Source organism: Panthera leo, chromosome B4 (assembly GCF_018350215.1).
Source record: "Panthera leo isolate Ple1 chromosome B4, P.leo_Ple1_pat1.1, whole genome shotgun sequence".
Lineage (NCBI taxonomy): Eukaryota > Metazoa > Chordata > Mammalia > Carnivora > Felidae > Panthera > Panthera leo.
This window is the reverse complement of record NC_056685.1, coordinates 15,507,279-15,526,908: the sequence shown is the minus strand read 5'-3', so window position 1 is coordinate 15,526,908 and position 19,630 is coordinate 15,507,279. Positions and strand designations below refer to the sequence as shown.

The following is a 19,630-nucleotide window of genomic DNA, read 5'->3' as shown; positions in this document are numbered from 1 at the left end:
GTTCACTTAAGTATTGTTTCTCATCTGTTCTAAATGGAGACTCACTGTAAAATGCTGTACTACGTATATAGACACAGATATATACGTTTGCATACACATTTGCATAACATACAAATATAAAATATATAAACTGTATACTTTAATCTAGATCTTTTCTTAAAGGAAAATCTCACACATCTTGGGGCAATTATGAAAGACATGATAGTGGTTCTTAATAATCACGGGTGTTTTTTTTCAGCCTGTGAGAACGTGGTAATTGTGAACCGATCCTATGGCATCTTAGAGAGTATACATTATCCACATCCCTATTCTGACGATCAGCGTTGTAACTGGACCATCCAAGCGACAGCGGGCAACACGGTGAATTATACATTTTTAGCATTTGAGTTGGAAACCCACACAAACTGCTCCACAGACTACTTAGAGGTATGTATTCTGAACCTAAATAAGTTACTGCATTTTCAGATTCAGGTAGGCAAGCCAAACTATTGTGCTTCATAGAACCGAATCTCCAACCCTGCCCTACACATCTGTGATATGCCAACCACCCATGGTATTTGAACAGGTATATTTTGTGTCACTTTCACTGCATCGTATTAATACTAAGGATATTTAATCCACTAAATTATATACACAAAGGATTACCTATGTTTTTAGTTTTCAACGTAACTGCTGGACTGATTGACCTCATGTTATTTAAATAATCCCAGACGTAATAGAATAACTTCTATTTTTTGTTACTTTTGTTCCCTATAAACAGGAGATCAGAAAATGTTTGGGTGCCATGGCTTTATTTAATAATGAATTTGCCCGATAACTAGAAATCATGATTTGATTCTTGTTTTATTTTTAAACTTCAGTTCATTTTTCTTTTGGTAACACAGAAATTTCTATTTGTTACAATAATGACCACCTGTGGCATTTATTCAACTCTGTATACAATGCTATTCAATGAAACTTGCTTGAAAATTAGCCAACCCAAAATATCAGGTAATCTGCTGTTTTTACAATAAGATGTTTTATTTATAAAAGATTTTTTGCTGATTTGCATATGTGGCTTTTTAGGGCTACAGATTGAAACGTTAGGGACCTACTTGTTTTACTTACTCTATTAATGTAACTATGCATTCGTATATAAAATTTTATGGCTTATAAACTATTATATTAATTTAGAAATTATCGTTTCTGCTTTTACACTTCATAAAACAATTTGGAGCCACTGACATATTTTGACGTCAGGTTTTCATCATTAATAAAATCCCTTTTGAGCCCATCTAAAATACCATCATTATATTCATTGACATTGTGTATAATACTTTTGAATCACATATGATGTTTTCACTAACAATCTTTTCTTGAGTGACAAGTACTCACTCTGCTAACATTATGAAATTCCCCTCATTCCCTCTGTGCCACCTAGTGACTTAGTGGGTTTCTGGGTTTTTTTAAGCTTATTTATTTATTTTGAGAGAGAAAGGGAGAAAGAGGGAGAGAACACCCAAGAGGAGCAGAGAGAGTGAAAGAGAGAGAATCCCACATAGATTCTGCACAGTCAGTGCAGAGCCTGACACAAGGCTCGCACCCATAAACCGTGAGCTCTTGACCTTTTTGAAGTCTTGCTTACAAAGACTTCCAACCCTCAGCACTTGTACCTTTAAGGACATAGTCTTAGGAAAACTTCATCCTTGTAAAAGTTTCTTAACCTTCTTTTCACCAGTTCTTTAAAAAAATTAGCACTGATTGAGGCTGTTTGAGGTTAACATAACTTTTCCAAATAGCCCTTTTGTTTTTCAAAACAGATAGTTTTGAAATAGCAGCCATAGTGTTTACCCATTAGAAAGTTATATTTACTAGTATTCAAAGGAAGTATGATATAACATCAAACTTACAAACATGAACTTGACAATGGTTTTAAAGTCATCTTTCTTCATCTGGTGTTCAGATGGTCTTCACAGGCTTAATAATGGCATGGTTGTCTCACTCCATTTACCTGGAGTAGCCATCCTTTTATTTTCTTCACGTGGTAAGATCTTGTGCATTCTGTAGAGAAAATGGAAATTTGCTCGCAAAGCCCCTTGCTCATACTTCAAACACAGCAATTTACCTTACCACATTTTTACCAGTTGTGATGGTGCCCACATGTCCTACTGGACTATGAGCTTTTTGAAGGTGCGAGCCGTCTTCTACTGAATTTGTGACCCAGGCATTGATTATGGACTTGGGATCCTATAGGAATCCAGTGAGCTCACTAGAACTTGAATATCACTGCCATATATTAGCATCAGCCTGACGATAGCTATTAATTAATGAGAAAGGACTGAATTCCAAACTGAACTTTTTGTCCAATTCCTACACATTCAGCGCAGTTCTACTGCTTTGAGCACAAAGCAAAAGACAAGTCATGGTCTTGGAGAGCGCTGTGTGCATAAGCACATGTTAGGCACCGTAGCAGTGATTTGATAAAAGTACAATGGAGGAAGCTGCGGGGGTGGGGGGGGGGGGGAAGAGGGGAAGCTTCCGACCTGGACCTTAAAGGAAGCTTTAGAAGAAAGAATGGGGAGAAAATGAGATGAAATGTTTCCAGGGACTGGACTCCACCTCTGCGGGCTTACTTGAAGATGGAAAGGTAACAGAAAGGCCCATCAGATAATTTTTGGAAGTGTTTGAAAACCGTCAACCAAAAAATACCTCTTCCAACAACCACAGAGCCACTAATTAAAGGCCCTCCATCGATGACGTGAGAGATATGCCATTTATCTTGTGCAACATTGATGGTGAAAGCAGCAAAAGTACAGAATGAGAACCAAAAGCTCAGCACAGCCTTCCAAAGAATGACAGTGTTGCCAGAGGGAGGAGATTTTTTTCTGCTTCTGTAAGCCAAGGGGCAAGGTCAGAGCTATTGCTACAATGGCTGGTCTGTGATGAAAATTTTAAAAGCACAAATAACCACTTAAGAAGAGAAAAGCCACAAACACAAAATCTAGTTTCCATTAATTTCATAACTTGTAGTTAAAGGGTTTTTCAAGTAACTGAGCCAGGTCCCAGCTGAGTGACTGTTACTGCGGAATTGAGTTATTTTGAATCAATAAAGCTGAGATTATGGAAGGACTCGATTAGGTGCTGGTCGGACATTGTGCCCAACCTTGCTGAGGGGTGTGGGTTGGTAGAGAGCCCATTGGGAAGCTAAACCATCCTTTATTATTTGTCCTCTGGGCAAAACAAAATGATTCAGATTTGGAAACTAAATATTCAATGGGAGGAAGGGTCACTTGCCTAAAGGAATAAATAAGACCATACTGTCCATGCAGTTATGGGAAGTCAACCTTAAGGATTCTTTGTGCATCCCACAACTTGATTTCACTTCTTAATTTTTATGCTGAGTCTGAGTCTCTGCACAGAGGAGGAGATTTCTAATAGCTGATTGAGTATACAAATGAAAGTGATGGGTTTGGGAGACATCAGCACAGAGATGTGCAGGAAGGCCAGAGCCTGTGTTAAGTCGACAGGGAGCATGTGTTCGTGGCATGTAGAGGAAAGAGTGAAACTCTGAGGTGGTTGTGCCATGGACGCTAAGGGCAGAGAGTATAAAGAAGGTGACAGTGATCAACAAGGGGGAGAGGCTCCCCAGGGGCCAAGGGGGATCTCAGGGTTAAGAAGTGTCCCGTGGAGATCACTGTGACTCCAGGCAAAGTGGTGTTTGGGGGAAGGGGGAGCAAGAGTGGGACCACAGTACGAAGAAGCACAAAGGGCAGAGAGTGAGAGTAGACAGAGGTTTAAGTCCATGAATTCACTGTCTGAGTTCTCTCAAAGAAATGGCATTAAGTCCTTTCTTCCTTTCTCCAGTCCTCATCCTACATTTTCCTAACTCGTCCTCATGAGGCAAGCTCTCACAAGACACCCTCCTCTGCATTTTGTCTTGTATGTCAGTGTCTCTTCTAATGTGGCCCCGGGTTAGATTCAACACTCCAGTGAAGCTGGCCGGGGTCGAGTATGCTGGGACTGTATTATCTGGCTCATATACTTCTGGTATTGTACGTAGGCTGAGGTTACACGGGCTTGTTGTTAGTCAAGGTATAATGTTGGACTATATTAATACCTGTATTCTACAGGTCACTTTTATACGAACTGTAATGGCTTCAGAGCCATGCATAGGATATCATTCCTACTTAAATTATATTTGACTATTTTGCCTGCGAATTGAACTCATTATGAACCTTCTAAACCCCGCTTCTTTGGTCTGTGAATTATCCATTTGCATATAGACTTACTGGCCTCTGGCCTACTAGTTCTTCAAAAGTAGTTGATAAAAATGTCAAAAAAGATGGCGCCTGTTTCAAATACTCCAAAATAACGTCTTTCTTCGGTAAGATGATGTATTGTCAGACACTTCTGGGATAGCACTATTCAAACAATTTGATGATAGTAATTGCTGACCTCCCTTGAACACTTCTTATTATTTGCTAGGTAATTATTACAGCAACCCTATAATGTAAGATATATCACCCCATTTGACAGGTGAGACAGTTGAGGCAAATGTCCACAGTCACAAACATTAGAGGTGTTGAAGTCGGGCTTTCTACCAGGCCCTGTGGCACGGCCAATGCTTTTAGTTATGACACTACACACCCTCTGTGCATACACTCACAATTTTCTGTCACCTTCAGAGATGACATGAGGAGATGTCCATGGAGCCTGCAGATTTACCATAATACTGTCACAGAGAGAAGTCTATATTATTTTAGCACACTTCTTCATAGATAAGCACTGGTCATTTATTATAATCACCTTTTTTTTTTTATTTTTTTTTTGCTACATAGTGACAAACTATTTTTAGTGTCCAATTTAGAATTTTTCCAAAAAATGCTGTCATTCTTACCCATGAGATTCTAGAATAAATCTTTTCTTCAGTTTGGAAGTTGAAACATTTTCCTTGAGACCTCTGGCCATTCTCCTATTTTTCATTGTTGTGTTTTATGCTCCTGGTTGCAGATACACACTTGAACTAAACCATTAGAATTGTGAAAGGGTTGTCCTCTGAGGAAAGTAAAAAGCCTCATGACCCAGGATAAGCTAAGAAGCTGGAAAAGGGCAGGAACAAAAGCAGCTTAGTGGCCTCTCCCTGCACATGTATACTCCATTTCCATCTGTCTTCCCAAAAGCTTCCTCTGCTTTTCTGCAGCCTCAGAACTTTACCTTCAATATGGCCGCCCCAGCCATGATTCCACATGACTATTTGCCTCGAGCTCTTACAACCAACTAGGCTTCCCCTTGGTGACCAGTTACCAGCACGGAGTTCTCATCTTTTTTTTTTTAATGTTTATTTATTTTTGAGAGAGAGAGAGAGAGAGAGAGAAGAAGAAGGAGAAGGAGAAGGAGAAGGAGAAGGAGAAGGAGAAGGAGAAGGAGAAGGAGAAGGAGAAGGAGAAGGAGAAGGAGAAGGGGAGGGACAGGGAGCAAGGGAGAGAGAGAATCCCAAGCCGGTTCCCTGCTATCAGTGCAGAGCCTGACATGGGGCTCAGTGAACTGTGATATCATGACCTGAGCTAAGAGTCAGATGCTTAACCAATTGGGCCATCCAGGTGCCCCGGGGTCTCATCTTTTTGAGCCTGACAGTAAAGGCATGGATCTGGCCCACTTGTGGATGCATGCCCCTCTGGGCAGTATGACGGCTCTGGCCAGGAGAAGTGAAGTCCAGTCCTCTGGCCAGTGTGGCTCATAGATTGTGTGTGGGGGCATGGTTTCTGCTGGCATGTTAAAACATTTCTTTACACTCATAAATTCAGTAAGGTTACACAATTAATTTGTGATAACTATACCTTTCTGTAGTGCAGGATATAACTCAATCAAGCCCAAAAAATTCATTTAAAGGAATTGACTGCCTTATCATGTAAATTGGATCTCATTGTCTCTTCTTCTAGTTTCAAAATTATACTAGATATGTTTGTTTTCCCTTCATCACATTATGCTCTTTTCTGAAAGTGTTGATCCATCCATATTTTGATCTTTCATTTGCCCTAATCTTAGCTTTAGAAAGTAGACATTTTTTCTAACTGTGCAGTTTCCCAAAGTTGAGCCAATTTGTGTGCTCATAAAATGGTCAGAAAGCTATATAAGCTCCATTGTTCCTTCTTAATTGGTTTCTTCAGAGGTTTCCCTTTTTATTGCCCCAAAAGTTATTCCTGACTTTGTGGGCAGAATTTAATTTTATGAGAATTTGTCATCTGTGTTGAATTTTCTTTCTTTTCTCTATTGCTTCTCTTTTTTCTTTAATTTTGAATTGTTTTGGTCCATGAGCTCATATCTCCTTTTGAAGTTGGACTCCCTAAAACTTTAGGCCCATGGCTGGTATAGTCAGTATCACAGTCTCCAGGGACATGGATCAGTGTCTCCTAGTGTTTTGTTCTACATTAACAACCACTTTTCTGCTGTCCAGAATTAATCCAGAGTAGCATTTCTCTTCACTGTTTACTTTTTGAGAGAGGAGAGCATTTAAAGAATTCATCAAATTCCATGCTTTTTCCAGTTTTGACATCTGAGAGATGTCCAGATGGTTGAAATTATCTCCCCTTTGCCACCCCTGCGTGTCTCTTTGTGCTGCACTAGTGTCCACATATTTCCTTGGGAACAAATTGGAATCTCTACTGAGGAAGAACCCCATGTGAAGGTGAAGCCCCTGTAACTGGCTGCATTCCAGAGTCACTTGGAGATCTTGTTAGAAAAACATATACCTAGACCTCACCCCAGACCTACTTAACCAAAGTCTCCGGGAGTTTCACTAGAGACGGCACCACTGCCCCCACCCCACCCCACCCCACCCCCACCCCCCCACCCTCAGAGCTCTTGGGCCAGCACTTGAAATCACTGTCTGCAGCCCACTTTGACTCTGACAGCACATTTTACCCTCACTTCAAAGCTCTCTTCGGGGAGTTATAAATATTTTTAATAGGTATCTTCTTAATGTGTCCCTTCAAGTGCTATCATTGAATGTTTCTCTTTCAATAGGTCTTACTTGTCCATTCCTATAAGATGAATCACATCTTTTTCTCACCAAGACGCAGTGATACCATCATTATATTTATCTCATCATATAAAGACATCAGCTTTACTTTGCAATTTTTGTGTTCTGATTCGAAACTTTTCTCCCCCACCCGTGTTTATTTGGCACCTTTGCCGCTATTATCTTCCAGCTCATTTCTTTTTTTTTTTTTTTCTCCAGCTCATTTCTGTATACCTTTCCGGTCCTTCCCCTTCTCAAATCCTCTTGATTATGTCAGTGACTTCTGTCCAACGCATTTCCCAGTCTTCATAAGATTGATGTTATCTCTTGGCAAATCCTCTCTCTGATGTCATCTTGTCCACCAGACGTTTATATTATTGTTAATTACACTCCCGTGTCCTCTTCCAATTACAAAATCATGCATTTCAAGTGAAAGAATGGACCCAAACCGAGTCTTCAAGTCCTACACTTGTGTTTTCTAAGTCTGCGGCCTGAGCTACGCAATTTTCCATACCGCAACTGTGAAACACCAGGCCCGGGTGATATTGCGATTAGTTAAGATAACACGAGCTGTTGTTATACGTTCTCAGATGCTTTGTGTACTACAAGTTTATTTCTCAGTCGTGTTAGAGAGCATGCCTTCCTTGCCTTCCACATGGTGATTCAGGAACCCAGACAAAAGGGAAGTCTATTTGGGGAAGCCCTCATATCTCTCTCTGCCGCAAATGTCGATAGATGTTTTACAAATACCAGTTTGAGAAATGCTGAATTAAACACAGTCAAATAGGGGTTGTTGTTTTGTTCCGCGTTTGCTGCGGTATGTCCTCAAGCCATACCACCCTAAATATGCATTATTCATTCCCATATCCATTCATCTGGTCATTCAAATACATTTCAGACACATAGACTGTGTCCCTTCCTTGTCTTCCCCGAGGAATAATAACTTACCAAGTTCAAAGAGAAGTTGTGTTGGAGGAACTGTCAGAGCTAACGCAGCTGCGAGTTCGAGTGGCAAAGGTAGAGTTTAATCCGTCATGTGCTCCTACAGTGGGATCCAGCACGAACCGCACTCCCTTCGCTTTGTAGGGAGGCGACTGGACGTTTTAAAGGGAGAATGAGGGAGTTGGGAGGGGGCAGCAGCCCGAACACTCAGGGAAGTGAGAAATGACAAAAGGTTAGTCCGTGTCAGTGTGGCCAGGCCAGCTGCAGCATGCTGTTGGCTGCAGCCATGGGAATTAGGATTCTGCCCTCCCACATGGACTGGGAGCCAGGGTCCCATCCTTCCTGAAGATTACATTTCAAAGGCATGGCTCTAAGATCCTTGAGAAAGTACTCCTGAGTCCTAGGAGGCACACATACATCTCAAAGGGACAGAGGAAGGATTCACACCTATAAGCCCTTTTTAGTAAGTGTTCTATGAAAGGGTGGTCAGGGGCCCAGCCTCAGGTGTTGGCTGGAACAAACCGTCAGTTCTTCTGGTTGCCTTGAGCTTTTCTCAGGCAGGCACTTTAAGCGGGGCAGGGGTCATCCTGGGGATGTGACCTTGAGCTGTTAGAAACCATGTTAGTGTTTAAGTCTTTTAATATGGGGGGCGTGAGTGGATGAAAGCACGTGTGCCCAGAGTCCTCATTTTTTGTAGGCCAAGGTTGAGGCTTAGTCAGGAAGAAGGTTCAGAGAGGCCTGGCTAGAGTCGAGCCCAGGAGAAAATCCTTGTCAGGACTGAAGGAAGTCCAGTGTGGCTGAGGCTGAGTGTGGGGCTTCTGGGTGGATGGGACCCTGCGAGCCAGTGGGCGAGTGAGCGTAGCCCAGCACTGAGGGGGCATGAGGAGTTTCAGGGACCTCCCCTGGAGCAGCAAGAGGTCTTTCAGGAGTGTGAGCCTGAAACGGCCTGCTCAGATTGGCGCCTTTAAAGACTCTGGCTTTAAGGGAAAATGGAAGGGAGGTGAAAGTAACTGTGGAGATCCAGTGAGGGGGTGGCTGCAGCCCAGGCGAGAGAGAGAGGGCACCAGTTCCTTGCAAGCTGAGGAGGGAGAATGTAATAGAAGGATTTGAGAGCACCGAGGAGGTAAAATCAGCAGAAGTGGACCAATGATTGGATGGGACTGGGGCTGGTCCAGGCGAAGACAAGGCTGAGATATAATTAATGGTTCATCTCTTAAGACACTTGAGTTTCCTCTTGCTTTCTGTCTGCAGCTGGCGTCACTGATGCATTTGGCACTTCTCACAAAGGATAAATGATACAGCCAACATTTTAGTCCGCTTACTTCACTCGAAGCTCTGTTAAATATAACAAAGAATATGTTGATTCCATTGACTAAAGGAGTTTTGCATGTGATCATTATAATTTAGAAATTACTATTATTTCTTTAATGTTTATTTGTTTTTGAGGGGGGGGGGAAGGGACAGAGAGAGAGGAAGACACAGAATCCAAAGCAGGCTCCAGTCTCTGAGCTGTCAACACAGAGCCCGATGCAGGGCTCGAACCCACAAAACATGAGATCAAGACCTCAGCTGAAGCTGATCGCTTAACCGACTGAGCCACTCAGGTGTCCCTAGAAATTATTTTTAGTTTTCTCTATTATTACAGAGAATAAGGACTTTATTGTATCCTTGAATTTGACAATTCTTGTTTTAAAATATAATTACCCATGAAGAAAATATAAAGAAATTATTCTTGAGGACTTTAATTACTAAACTTCTACATGGCTCAGTTTCTAGAACTCTAAAATGCGGAGAACAGTATACCTACATTATAGAGCTGCTAGGAATTTTAAATTTAGGAAACATACATGAAGGGTTTAGAATAATACTCCACTAATAAATATTACTTATTAAATGCTACTAAGTATTATTTATTATTATTTCAACATAAACATGATTTTGTGGATTAACTTTTGCTATCTAAAATATTTTGCAGTCCGTGCAAATCTTTGATTTCCAAAACAGCCTTCCCAATTGTGATGAGGATAGATTGGTCCCATATATTGAAAGCAGGGCTTCTGTCTCCTGGCCTCTCAGCTTTTCTACAAAAGCCATGGGAATTCTATATCTGAATCTAAGAAGTATGGTAGTCAGTATCCCACTTGCCAACGGGAGAAAAGCATTTGATATTTTATGTCTTAGTAACAATGGGTCTGAGCCGACTTTCATCATCATGGCACCTCCTTAAACACTTCCTGGGCAGATGAGTCACGCTTCCTCTAACTGTCTGTCAGAGGAAGTTTGCTTCTGGGACACCTTGCATTTGGCTTAGAATTCAGAGATAAGCTCTTTTAATTCTGAGGACAACTGCCATCCCAAAACACTCATAAAAACTGACAACAATATACCAAACAATTCAATTTATGTCTCTGTACTAGATATGAATCTTGCATTGTACCAATCATGATCTGGGTGCAAAAGTTTAGAATGCAGTGTATTCATTGATTATTAAGCCACATACTTCATATTATCATTAAGAGTAACAAGATGCATTTTACAAGAAATTTAAGATTCTGGTGTTGTCCAAGCAAAGGGTGATTTTTTTTTTTAAATCATGAAAAATTAAAAGGAGAGCTATTTGTCTCAGTGTAATCAAAATCCCTTTCCTCAGAAGGAAATGCTGATCTTTCCTGGCCATCCCTCACAGTGAAGAATTTTCATGTGATTGCATGAATTTGCTGCAGTTAATGAGGCAGACCCACCAGCCCTCAAAAGATTGCCTTTGCTCTTGTATTCCAAAGAAACTCTGTGTGTTTCCCCTCTCAGTATTCTCTCAAATGTGAAAGACAGAATGAGGATGATTAATAATCAGACCTACAGATAACTTCCACTCTACCCTGAAGACAGGAAGAAGTACATCAGAGGCTTAAAAATTGAAAATGCCCTATCCTCACTTCCTTCCCTCGGGGACCTCACCTAGCTCTCTCCTCAGACCATCAGCAAGTGCATGGAAGTTCCCTTCTACCATCTAAGGGGCACGTGGCTTGAATGAGAACCCATAGCTCAGAATGCTAAATTTTAAAATTAGGGATTATCGTTGTGGATTTTCATTAATTAGCTTGATTGTCCACTTTGTAAAATAAGGAAGAGGGGCACCTGGGTGGCTCAGTCAGTTAAGTGTCCAACTTTGGCTCAGGTCATGATCTTGCACTTAGTGGGTTTGAACCCCGTGTTGGGCCCCGTACTGACAGCTTGGAGCCTGGAGCCTGCTTCGGATTCTGTGTCTCCCTCTCTCTCTCTCTGCTTCGCCCCTGCTCATGCTCTCTCTCTCTCTCTCTCTCTCTCTCTCTCTCAAAAATAAATAAACATTAAAAAAATAAATAAAATAGGAAAGATTTCCAACTGCAACATTTCAGAATTAAAAAAATAAATGCCATGTTTACCCTTCGGTCCTTATATTTACTCTTTATTTAACAGGCTTTTCCCCTCTTCTTCCCTGAACTGGGAAAAGTCTGCCTGGCAGCACTCTAGATCCTTCCAGCTCAAGGTTCAATGACTTCATGTTGTTCTGTGAAGCAGATTTCTCCCTGTTTCTGAGTCCATCTCTAGCAGATGGTGAGGCTTTTAGGAGGCAGAGTAATTTTTTTAAGAAAAGTTCAGTGTTTCGCTGTAGTGATGCAGTTGGCAGAGGGAACTCCTCGGTTCATGGAATTAAATGTTCATGTACACGCAGGAGAGTAGGCTTGGCTCTCAGTGCATCTCAGTTACCACCAGGGAGGGAATTAGGCATTTACTACTCCATCAGCGACTCTCAGAACTTACGTTTGTAAGAAGTCTTTAGTCCCTGAACAGCGGAAGGAATTCTTTTTAAATAAAGAATTAGTCTAATTAATCATAAAAACCTAGTTACGATTTAAAAAAAGGAAACATTAGGGGCAAAATATGGTTTTAAATTATGCTGAAGGAGATTACCTTATATAATAACATTTTAATGGGCTAATTTTCATGTATAAACTTGAGATCCGTATAAAAGACTACAGAAATAGAGAGTATAATATTTTTAGTAGACCAGCTGGGTGTCTGCGAACCTAAGAGGGTATGGAATTCTGAGAGTGGAAAAACATTACCAATGCATATCTATGTCAATGCAATGCTATGTCAATAGGTCCCCAAAGATAATCCTTGAAAAAATAAACTTATCTGATGACACAGGAATACATAGTCATTGCAGGAAGTTTGGAAAATATAGAGAAAGTTAGATAAAATAAAAATGATCTCAATAATAACATCACTCCTAATAATTTTTGGTGGTATTTATTTCCTGTAGTCGCTCCTTATATACTTTATTTTAATATGCAAAGGGGATCTTCTGGACACAACTATCCTATAATGACTTTTTCCCAGATCACACTAGCTTGTGAATGTTTTTCCGTGTTGTTCACTATGCCACATCATTTATGACATTGCACATCCCATCATCACGATACGGCCACCTATTCCTGTGGAACATTTAGAACTTTTTCAAATTTCCACTATTATGAGCAATGCTGAGATAAACATTCTTGTAGTTCAATCCGTGCACATATACGTGTGTAGACAATGACTTGAAAAGTCAAACAAACAAACAAACAAACAAAAGGCAAAAAAGAAAAAAACAAATCAGCCTTTGTGGCTCCTAAAATGAGCAATGTATAGAAAGCAGAAACAGAAGTGTCAGTGCGCTATGAAGAGTGAACAGCGGCTAGCTGCCACATGGGAAGGAGACGATCTCATCTGGGCGTGAGACCGACATCTAATTCAGAGTGACACAGAATAACTCAGAACGTGGTCTTCGATGGGTTTCTTGCTGTCATGCAAAGCCCAGAATTCTGAGTAATTGTTTAATTTTAGATGGGTATTTCATATTTCCTGCCCCACCCTGTCAGCACATGGCAGCATGGCTTTTCCTGTGCTGCGGGGAAGACGTGTGCCTGTATATCAGACACTGCGTGGCCACGTGTCTGGTGGAGACGCTGCCTCCCGGGGCCATCGCGGAGCCATCTACAATCTACCAGGCTCTGCTTCTTAGTTTTCATCTTTAACATTTGCCTAATTTACCCTCCACAATCTGATTACGTTTTTACCCCTGCCTTAGCCTTTTCTCATCCACTAGGGGAACTTTTGCCCAACTCCACAAATCTTGTTTGGAAGCTTTTACTGTGGTTCCAGGAATATTATGAAGCCCGTCAGATTTAAAGTAAATGTGAAAGGTTCTAGGTTTATCCGAGAGATTTATGTGTAAACGCTCTTAATAACTACTCTCATGAGGCACTTTTCATGGGTCCCTTTAGAGCTGTTTTCCGGGGGTGGGGGAAAATCTGAAGAAACGCCCCAAGAATTCACCAATTGCCACCCTTTTGGAGCACCGGTGGCTAAGCAGCTAGAGCTGCAGGCTGGCTGGACTGTCATGGGAGAGGAGGCAGTGACACGAAGAAACACGTGCAGAGACGCTTTCCCTACCGTTTGCCTCTCCCTTCCCCACCTCGCCAGCGCAGCCTTGGTAGATTTCCTAACGCTGTCTCCACCACCATCCCATTAGGATCCACCACCTCCCTCCACCCCGGCACGCGCACCAGGCTTACGCTGTCCCCCACGGTATGGTTTGCTCTGGGCCACGCACCCCACACTTGGGAATGGCCTCAGTGTCCACACAGAAGCAGGTTGTCATAGCAACACGCTGCAAGCGATTCATGTTGGCCGTCCATCTCTTCACAAGTGATTCATTGATTCACTGCTTTCCCATCTGGTCTGCCGGGGATGATTTCTGTGAAGTGTTTTACATGAGTCAGCTCAAGTTCTCTACACCCGTCATATTTTGTCTCTCAAAACTATTTCTAGAGTGGTTTCTTTGGGGAAAAAAAAATGCCAAGGGTTAGAATAACATTTTAAGTGCATTCCACATGCCAAGTCTCACACTCAACCTAATTACACAGTGTGTCTCATTTGCTAATTACACCAACCTTATAAATACCATTATGGTGCCAGATTTATATAGAAATTGTAGCTAGGAGAGGGTGAGGACTTTTCACAAGATTGCATTCTAAGGAAAGTTTAGAGCTGGACTGGACTGTGTACCCACAGGCTGATCACGATTAATATCTCTAGTCTGCTCTTACAATAAAATTACTTCCTGGCTTGCGTTTGAATACAATCTGTTGGTGACACTGGCTTCACAAAGCTAATCTAAAAATTCATTGAGTATAGGTCTCAGAAAGTTTAACTGTGTTCTTTCTATAAGCATTAGGTGATTCTCTACTGCACCTAAAATTCTCCCTCATGGCAGGTGGGATATTTCAATACATGTTAAACTCTAAAGGATAACCTTATTTTTGTTTTTAAAGATTTGTAGTAGAAGGGGAACCAAAATTTTTTCCTGAAGTTTCTCCATATTTTAGTAATATCTTCCCAAGAGCCCCTTGATTTAATTTCTCTATTTGGTCTATATTTAATTCTTAAAATTAATGATCCACTCTAAGCAAGTTTTATTTCAGAAAAATGTCAAGGAAATAAGAAAAAGTATGAATTAGAAAAAGTATGAATTAGATGCCAATCTAAAATAGAAAGAACTGAATTCTAGTTATTACTCCCCGTAATGCTAAAGTGAGTTTAGAAAGGTAGTATATCCATACATCCCATGCTTATAAATATATGAAGTAATTATACTTTTTTTCATCAAAGTCACAAATATTCAAAATCATAAAAGAAATTTAGCAGCAAAGAAGTACTTCAAAAGCACATTTCTGTTCTGAGAGTTCTTGGCAATTCATAAAGTTGATTCCCATTGAGAGAACAGGTTGAGGTTCACGTTAGCTGATACTGGGTTCCTCCGGACTCGAGTTCCAGTGTTGCTACAAAATCCTTACTCTTACAAAAATTCAACTCTCTCTGTCAGTGAGGCATCCTCAGTTTTATATCTTCTACCTTGCATGCATGGTTCTTAATTAGAAGGAGTCCACGGATCATTTCATATTGCACCTGGAGTCTGAAGTCCCTAATGGTCTAAGAAACTAGGCATGTGCCAAATTATCAAACCCATGCAAAGGAAGTTGATAGAAATTGGTAAATGTGGCTTAGGCAAGAGATTTCCTTCCTCTCTGCGTGTCCACTTGAGGGTGGAGCGGGGGTGCAGAGACCTACACCACATAAATCCTAAACGAACAGGCTCCTTAAGAGAATAATTGAAAGGATTCTACACAGGAGGTTGTAATATATACACATATTTACATTTGAAGATACGTTGAACCGCCAACCTGAAAATGGAAGCAGCATTGCAGGTATTTAAAAAAAACAAACAAGAAACACCCCTCTCCACACGGTTATAGAACTTAGATCTGCATATTTCAAGTGAGAATCTCCATCTTTCTTTTCTTAATTTCTACTCGTTTCCTTCTGTGGACTTAATTCCAAGCTTAGATATTGTGGATCTTTAGGCTTTCTAAACACAGGGGAAATCATACCCTTCGCGGGACCAAGCCAGAATGCTCGCCAGTAGTGGCAATGAGTCACAGCTGGAATGTCCTGTGGTTAGCCTTCTGCTCTGAAAACAGAATCAGGAGCAGCAGGCACCTACTGGTTTCCATGGCAACCAGTATTTGTGTACTTTGAACAATGACTGTTCCTTTTTGTGTGGTAAATTTACGCGGGAATGAATTGTTGAGGTGACGTTAGCCATCTGTGTGAATATAAACAAAAAACCCCCCGATTTAATTAAGTGTAAACTTCAGAAGGACATAGGGTTGGGGGTTGGGGTGCTTTTGTATAGAGGTATTGTTCTCCACTAATTAATTCATTTGTTTATTTGACATATTTAAGCATTTTCATCAATGTCTATTCGATGTTTCAGTGTGCATCACTTTCTCCCCTCCAAAGGCAAAAAGAAACTAATTGTCATTCATCAGTGTTCCCCCCCACCCACCCCCACTCCCTGTGCCCCCCCTCGCCCCGCACCATCCCATTCACAATGTGTTATTTTAGAAGGACTGGGATTCAGGGGCTCTCCTTCAATGAGGTAATCCTATCCGGAAGGAAGAGAAAAAAGTCCCCTCCAAGTCATGTGAAAATGTCAGCTTTCTTAACCTTGCTGAGCTGGGGAGGCAAAACTACTGTAATGCTTACGGCCTTGTAGCGAATCTAAAATTCACTTCCTCAAAATGTCACTGCCTACCATTTCAGAAGACCCGTCAAGCTGAGAGCGATTGCGGTGGTGGGGAAATCTTACCTCGTGTTTTGTGGCATAAAGATGAAATAATTAAAGCTTTGGTCACTGAACTACAACCCAGAGTTAAGAATGAGACTTCTGGATTGGAAAATAGTGGAGTGTTTCTTGCTTATTATACCTCTGCCTGGGAACAGTATGTTTATTTTTGTATTAATTAGTTTGGGATTGGAATCAGTACACTGGATTTAATAAAAAATTAAAAAAAAATTAAAAAAAAAAACCCTCTGAAGCTGGGATAAATACCCTACAGTGAAGCAGTAGCTTAGGAGTAAACAGATTGCAACATGGCCCTCCTCCCCTACTGGTACCTCCCGCCTTAGATGGAGGGATCTGAGAGCAGAAACGAAGGGCTTTGGGTTTTCCCTCCTCTTTTTGTGTTGCTTTATTCTTTCTCCCATTTTTTGCTCCCTCATTATGGCTTCTGTCAACTAGCCTATGAAGGAGACACTTGTTAATTAATATACCTAGTCAAAGCAGCAGCGGCCTTAAAAAAGACAAAGGAAACTGAAGCAATAAGCCTGAAAAATAAATTTCATCTTTATTCGTTTGCTTCAAATGCTTAGGTTTATTACCTAAGGGTGAGTTATCTAACAGACTTCTGAATGTCTCTCTTTAAATCTCTGCTGACCTTCCCCCAAATATCACAGGCATGTATGACTGATGACCAGCTAGTTTTGAGAACTCCATGAGACAGGCCAAGATTTAGAAATCTGTAATTTATTGTGATCTTGAACAAGGCCCTTCCTGATCCCTGCCACCAGCCCTTCTACAGAGAGGCCCACAAAGGATCCAGACCCTTTGTTGCCTAAAAGAATCATGCTGAAATTTAGGACTCTAAGACCCTGATATGTACCTAACTATGTAGGATTCAAGTAATAGGGCAGATTAAATCCCACTGAAATAAATGCAGCTGTGGGGGAAATCATCGTGTTTGTTCCATTGTTTTTGTTCATTGAAGATGTATTGGGAATGTGCCCTCGACAAAGCCCTGAACTAGACAGAGGAGACTGGGAGAGGTGCTCTGGGCTCTAAGGAAACCCATAATCAGTAGGGGAGATGAGGCCCACATGGCTGGCAGTAGAACAGAGGGGAATGGAACCATTTCTACAAAGAAGCACGAGTACAAGATGAGAGGTTTCAAAGGAAAACTAATTCGTGAGTGAATCCCTAGGGATTAGGGAAGGCTCCATAGGGTGCTTTGTAGAATTTGATGATAAAGTTTTCCGTGCTCTCATCAATATGTTTCAAACTATATCATACCATTTCAGTAAATGAAAATAATTTGGCCAATTTGGAACTTACTGAATCCAGATTACACGTGTACCTACAGACATATTCGTTCAAACACATGCACTCACACATACTCTTATATATGTGTCCTCTACAGGAGAATGATCAAGGAAGTCTGTTAGTTTATGATCAGGTATTTTCAATTTTGTTTCATGGACAGTTCATCCCAAGGGTAACCAGAACAAAGTAGACAATAATGTGGACGTTAGTAGAGGAAAAGAAAAATATAATGGCCTGAGTCACGAGGAGCCAATTGTTTTGGATTATCATGATCTTTCCTGATTGAAAGAGATATGGCAGAGAAGTTTATTTATTTTTTAGTTTAGAGGTGTATATCTGATGAAATGAATAAATGAGGCAGATAAAGGGTACACGACAGGATATACAAATACCTCAATGGGAAAGTGAGCAAAAACCACAGCAGAAAAGTTCCAAGAGAAGAAATATAAATGCCTAATAAGCACGAAAAACCTTCAACCTCAAAGTAACATAAGTTGAGCCAATTACAAAACCAAACATATTTTCCCTATCGGTATCAGCTCTAAAAATAATAGCAGTCACGGGGTGCCTGGGTGGCTCAGGTGGTCAGCATCCAACTCTTGATTTCAGTTCAGGTCGTGATCTCACAGTCTGCGGGATCGAGCCCGCATCGGGCTCTGCTCTGACAGCATGGAGCCTACTTGGGATTCTTTCTCTCTCCGTCTCTCTTTTGACCCATATCCCATGCACGCACGTGTGTGTGCTCTTTCTCTCTCCAAAATAAATAAGATAAACTTAAAAAAGAATAGCAGTTGTAATTGCCAAAGTCCCATTGTAGTAAATTGCTGGTGGGGGATACATTGGTATAAACTTTCTGGTAAGAGACTTAATAATATAGATCAAGAGCCATAAAAGATTATATTCTCTGATTCATTCCCCTTATAGGAATCTTTCCTGAGGGACATTTAAAATATCAAACAAACATCCATATTGGCAAAAAATTGGAAATGTCCTTAAATGAACAACAATAGAGTATTAGAAGCATTTTACGCCACCGTTAAAAATGTTTACACAGAGTATTTGCTGACATGCTTAGAAAAAAATAAGGAACACACTTAAATGTATAGCCCAAGCTTGTACACACACATATATACCTGGACACATAGGTATATGTATACATACACAAGCAATGAAAAAAAAATGTTGACAAGAGAAACTTCTGGTTTTAACAAAATATTAACAGTGGTTATCTTCAGTGGAATTAAATTTTGTATTCATTTTTTACATAGCTCTCTAAGCTGTCTAAATGCTTATGTTAGTATTTATATATATTTATATAAATTAGTATTTATATATATATTTATATATATGTATCTTTCAATTATAAGATTGCTGTTCAACGAGCATCTCTTATATGTCATTAACGTGTGAACACATCTCATCTGGCCCACCATTTCCTTATTCTGTACCTGGATTACACTTTCGAGGGAACTTGCTAGGCCGACATAAAACCAAACACTAATATTTGGATTTCCAGATTTATTGGGCTTAGGACTCACCCATAAAGTCTCTCTATATAATCACCTATTTTTAATTTGTTAATTCTTATATTAAGCCTCCTGTGTTCAAACCACCTTAGCAGATTTACCCTTAAGCTCAGCCAAGGAACAGCTTTTGCTACATGAACAGACTTTACTTTTTCCCCGTGACACACCATGTAAAGCTCCCCACCCTGGGAAGTTTCTCCTTGATTCCAGCTCTACGACGGCCCCCAGCGGATGGGGCGCTACTGTGGAGCTGACCTACCGCCTGCAGGGAGTACCACGGGCTCCAGGCTTCAAGTGCTGTTCCACACCGATGGGGTCGGTCACCATGAGAGAGGATTTCAGATGCAGTGGTTCATTCATGGTAAGCCCTGGGCTGATCTTAGTTGTATTGGATGCTTGATACTTGACCAAGAATTCTTCCTTTCCCAGCTCTCACTTTGGAAACGATACCACCACAAATAATGGGGCTTGGGTCACAATCTGGTGCAAGGCCTTGGAAACCTTCCTCAGACACTGGAGGGTTAATCCCGGCAGGGTTAAGAGAGGACAGCACTTGGAGAGCTGCTGAAGTCAGTGCAACAATAAATCACCCAAGAGAAAGGAGGGGAGCAGAGTGAAGTTTCTGGCGGGAGAAAGACC

The 19,630-nt window shown here is 40.9% G+C and overlaps 1 protein-coding gene and 1 long non-coding RNA gene across 4 annotated transcripts in view; one reads left to right on the top strand and one right to left on the bottom strand.

Annotated features, from left to right (window-relative positions):
- Positions 1-19,630, top strand: part of CUBN (cubilin) — a 273,247-nt gene that overhangs the window by 83,561 nt on the left and 170,056 nt on the right. For both annotated transcript variants that reach the window (XM_042945004.1, XM_042945005.1), the window contains 2 exons: positions 239-426; positions 19,202-19,352. In XM_042945004.1, the coding sequence (XP_042800938.1) occupies positions 239-426; positions 19,202-19,352 (339 nt within the window). The remainder of the gene's footprint in view (positions 1-238; positions 427-19,201; positions 19,353-19,630) is intronic.
- On the bottom strand, positions 1,505-15,823 carry LOC122223907. Of its 2 annotated transcripts, XR_006204570.1 has the most exons (4): positions 15,415-15,823; positions 13,531-13,721; positions 7,946-9,274; positions 1,505-2,040 (listed from the first exon to the last, which is right to left on the bottom strand). It is a non-coding gene; the product is annotated as an uncharacterized LOC122223907 (long non-coding RNA). The 2 variants fall into 2 exon arrangements; XR_006204571.1 differs by lacking the exon at positions 1,505-2,040 and having other exon boundaries at positions 9,011-9,274; positions 13,578-13,721; positions 15,415-15,817.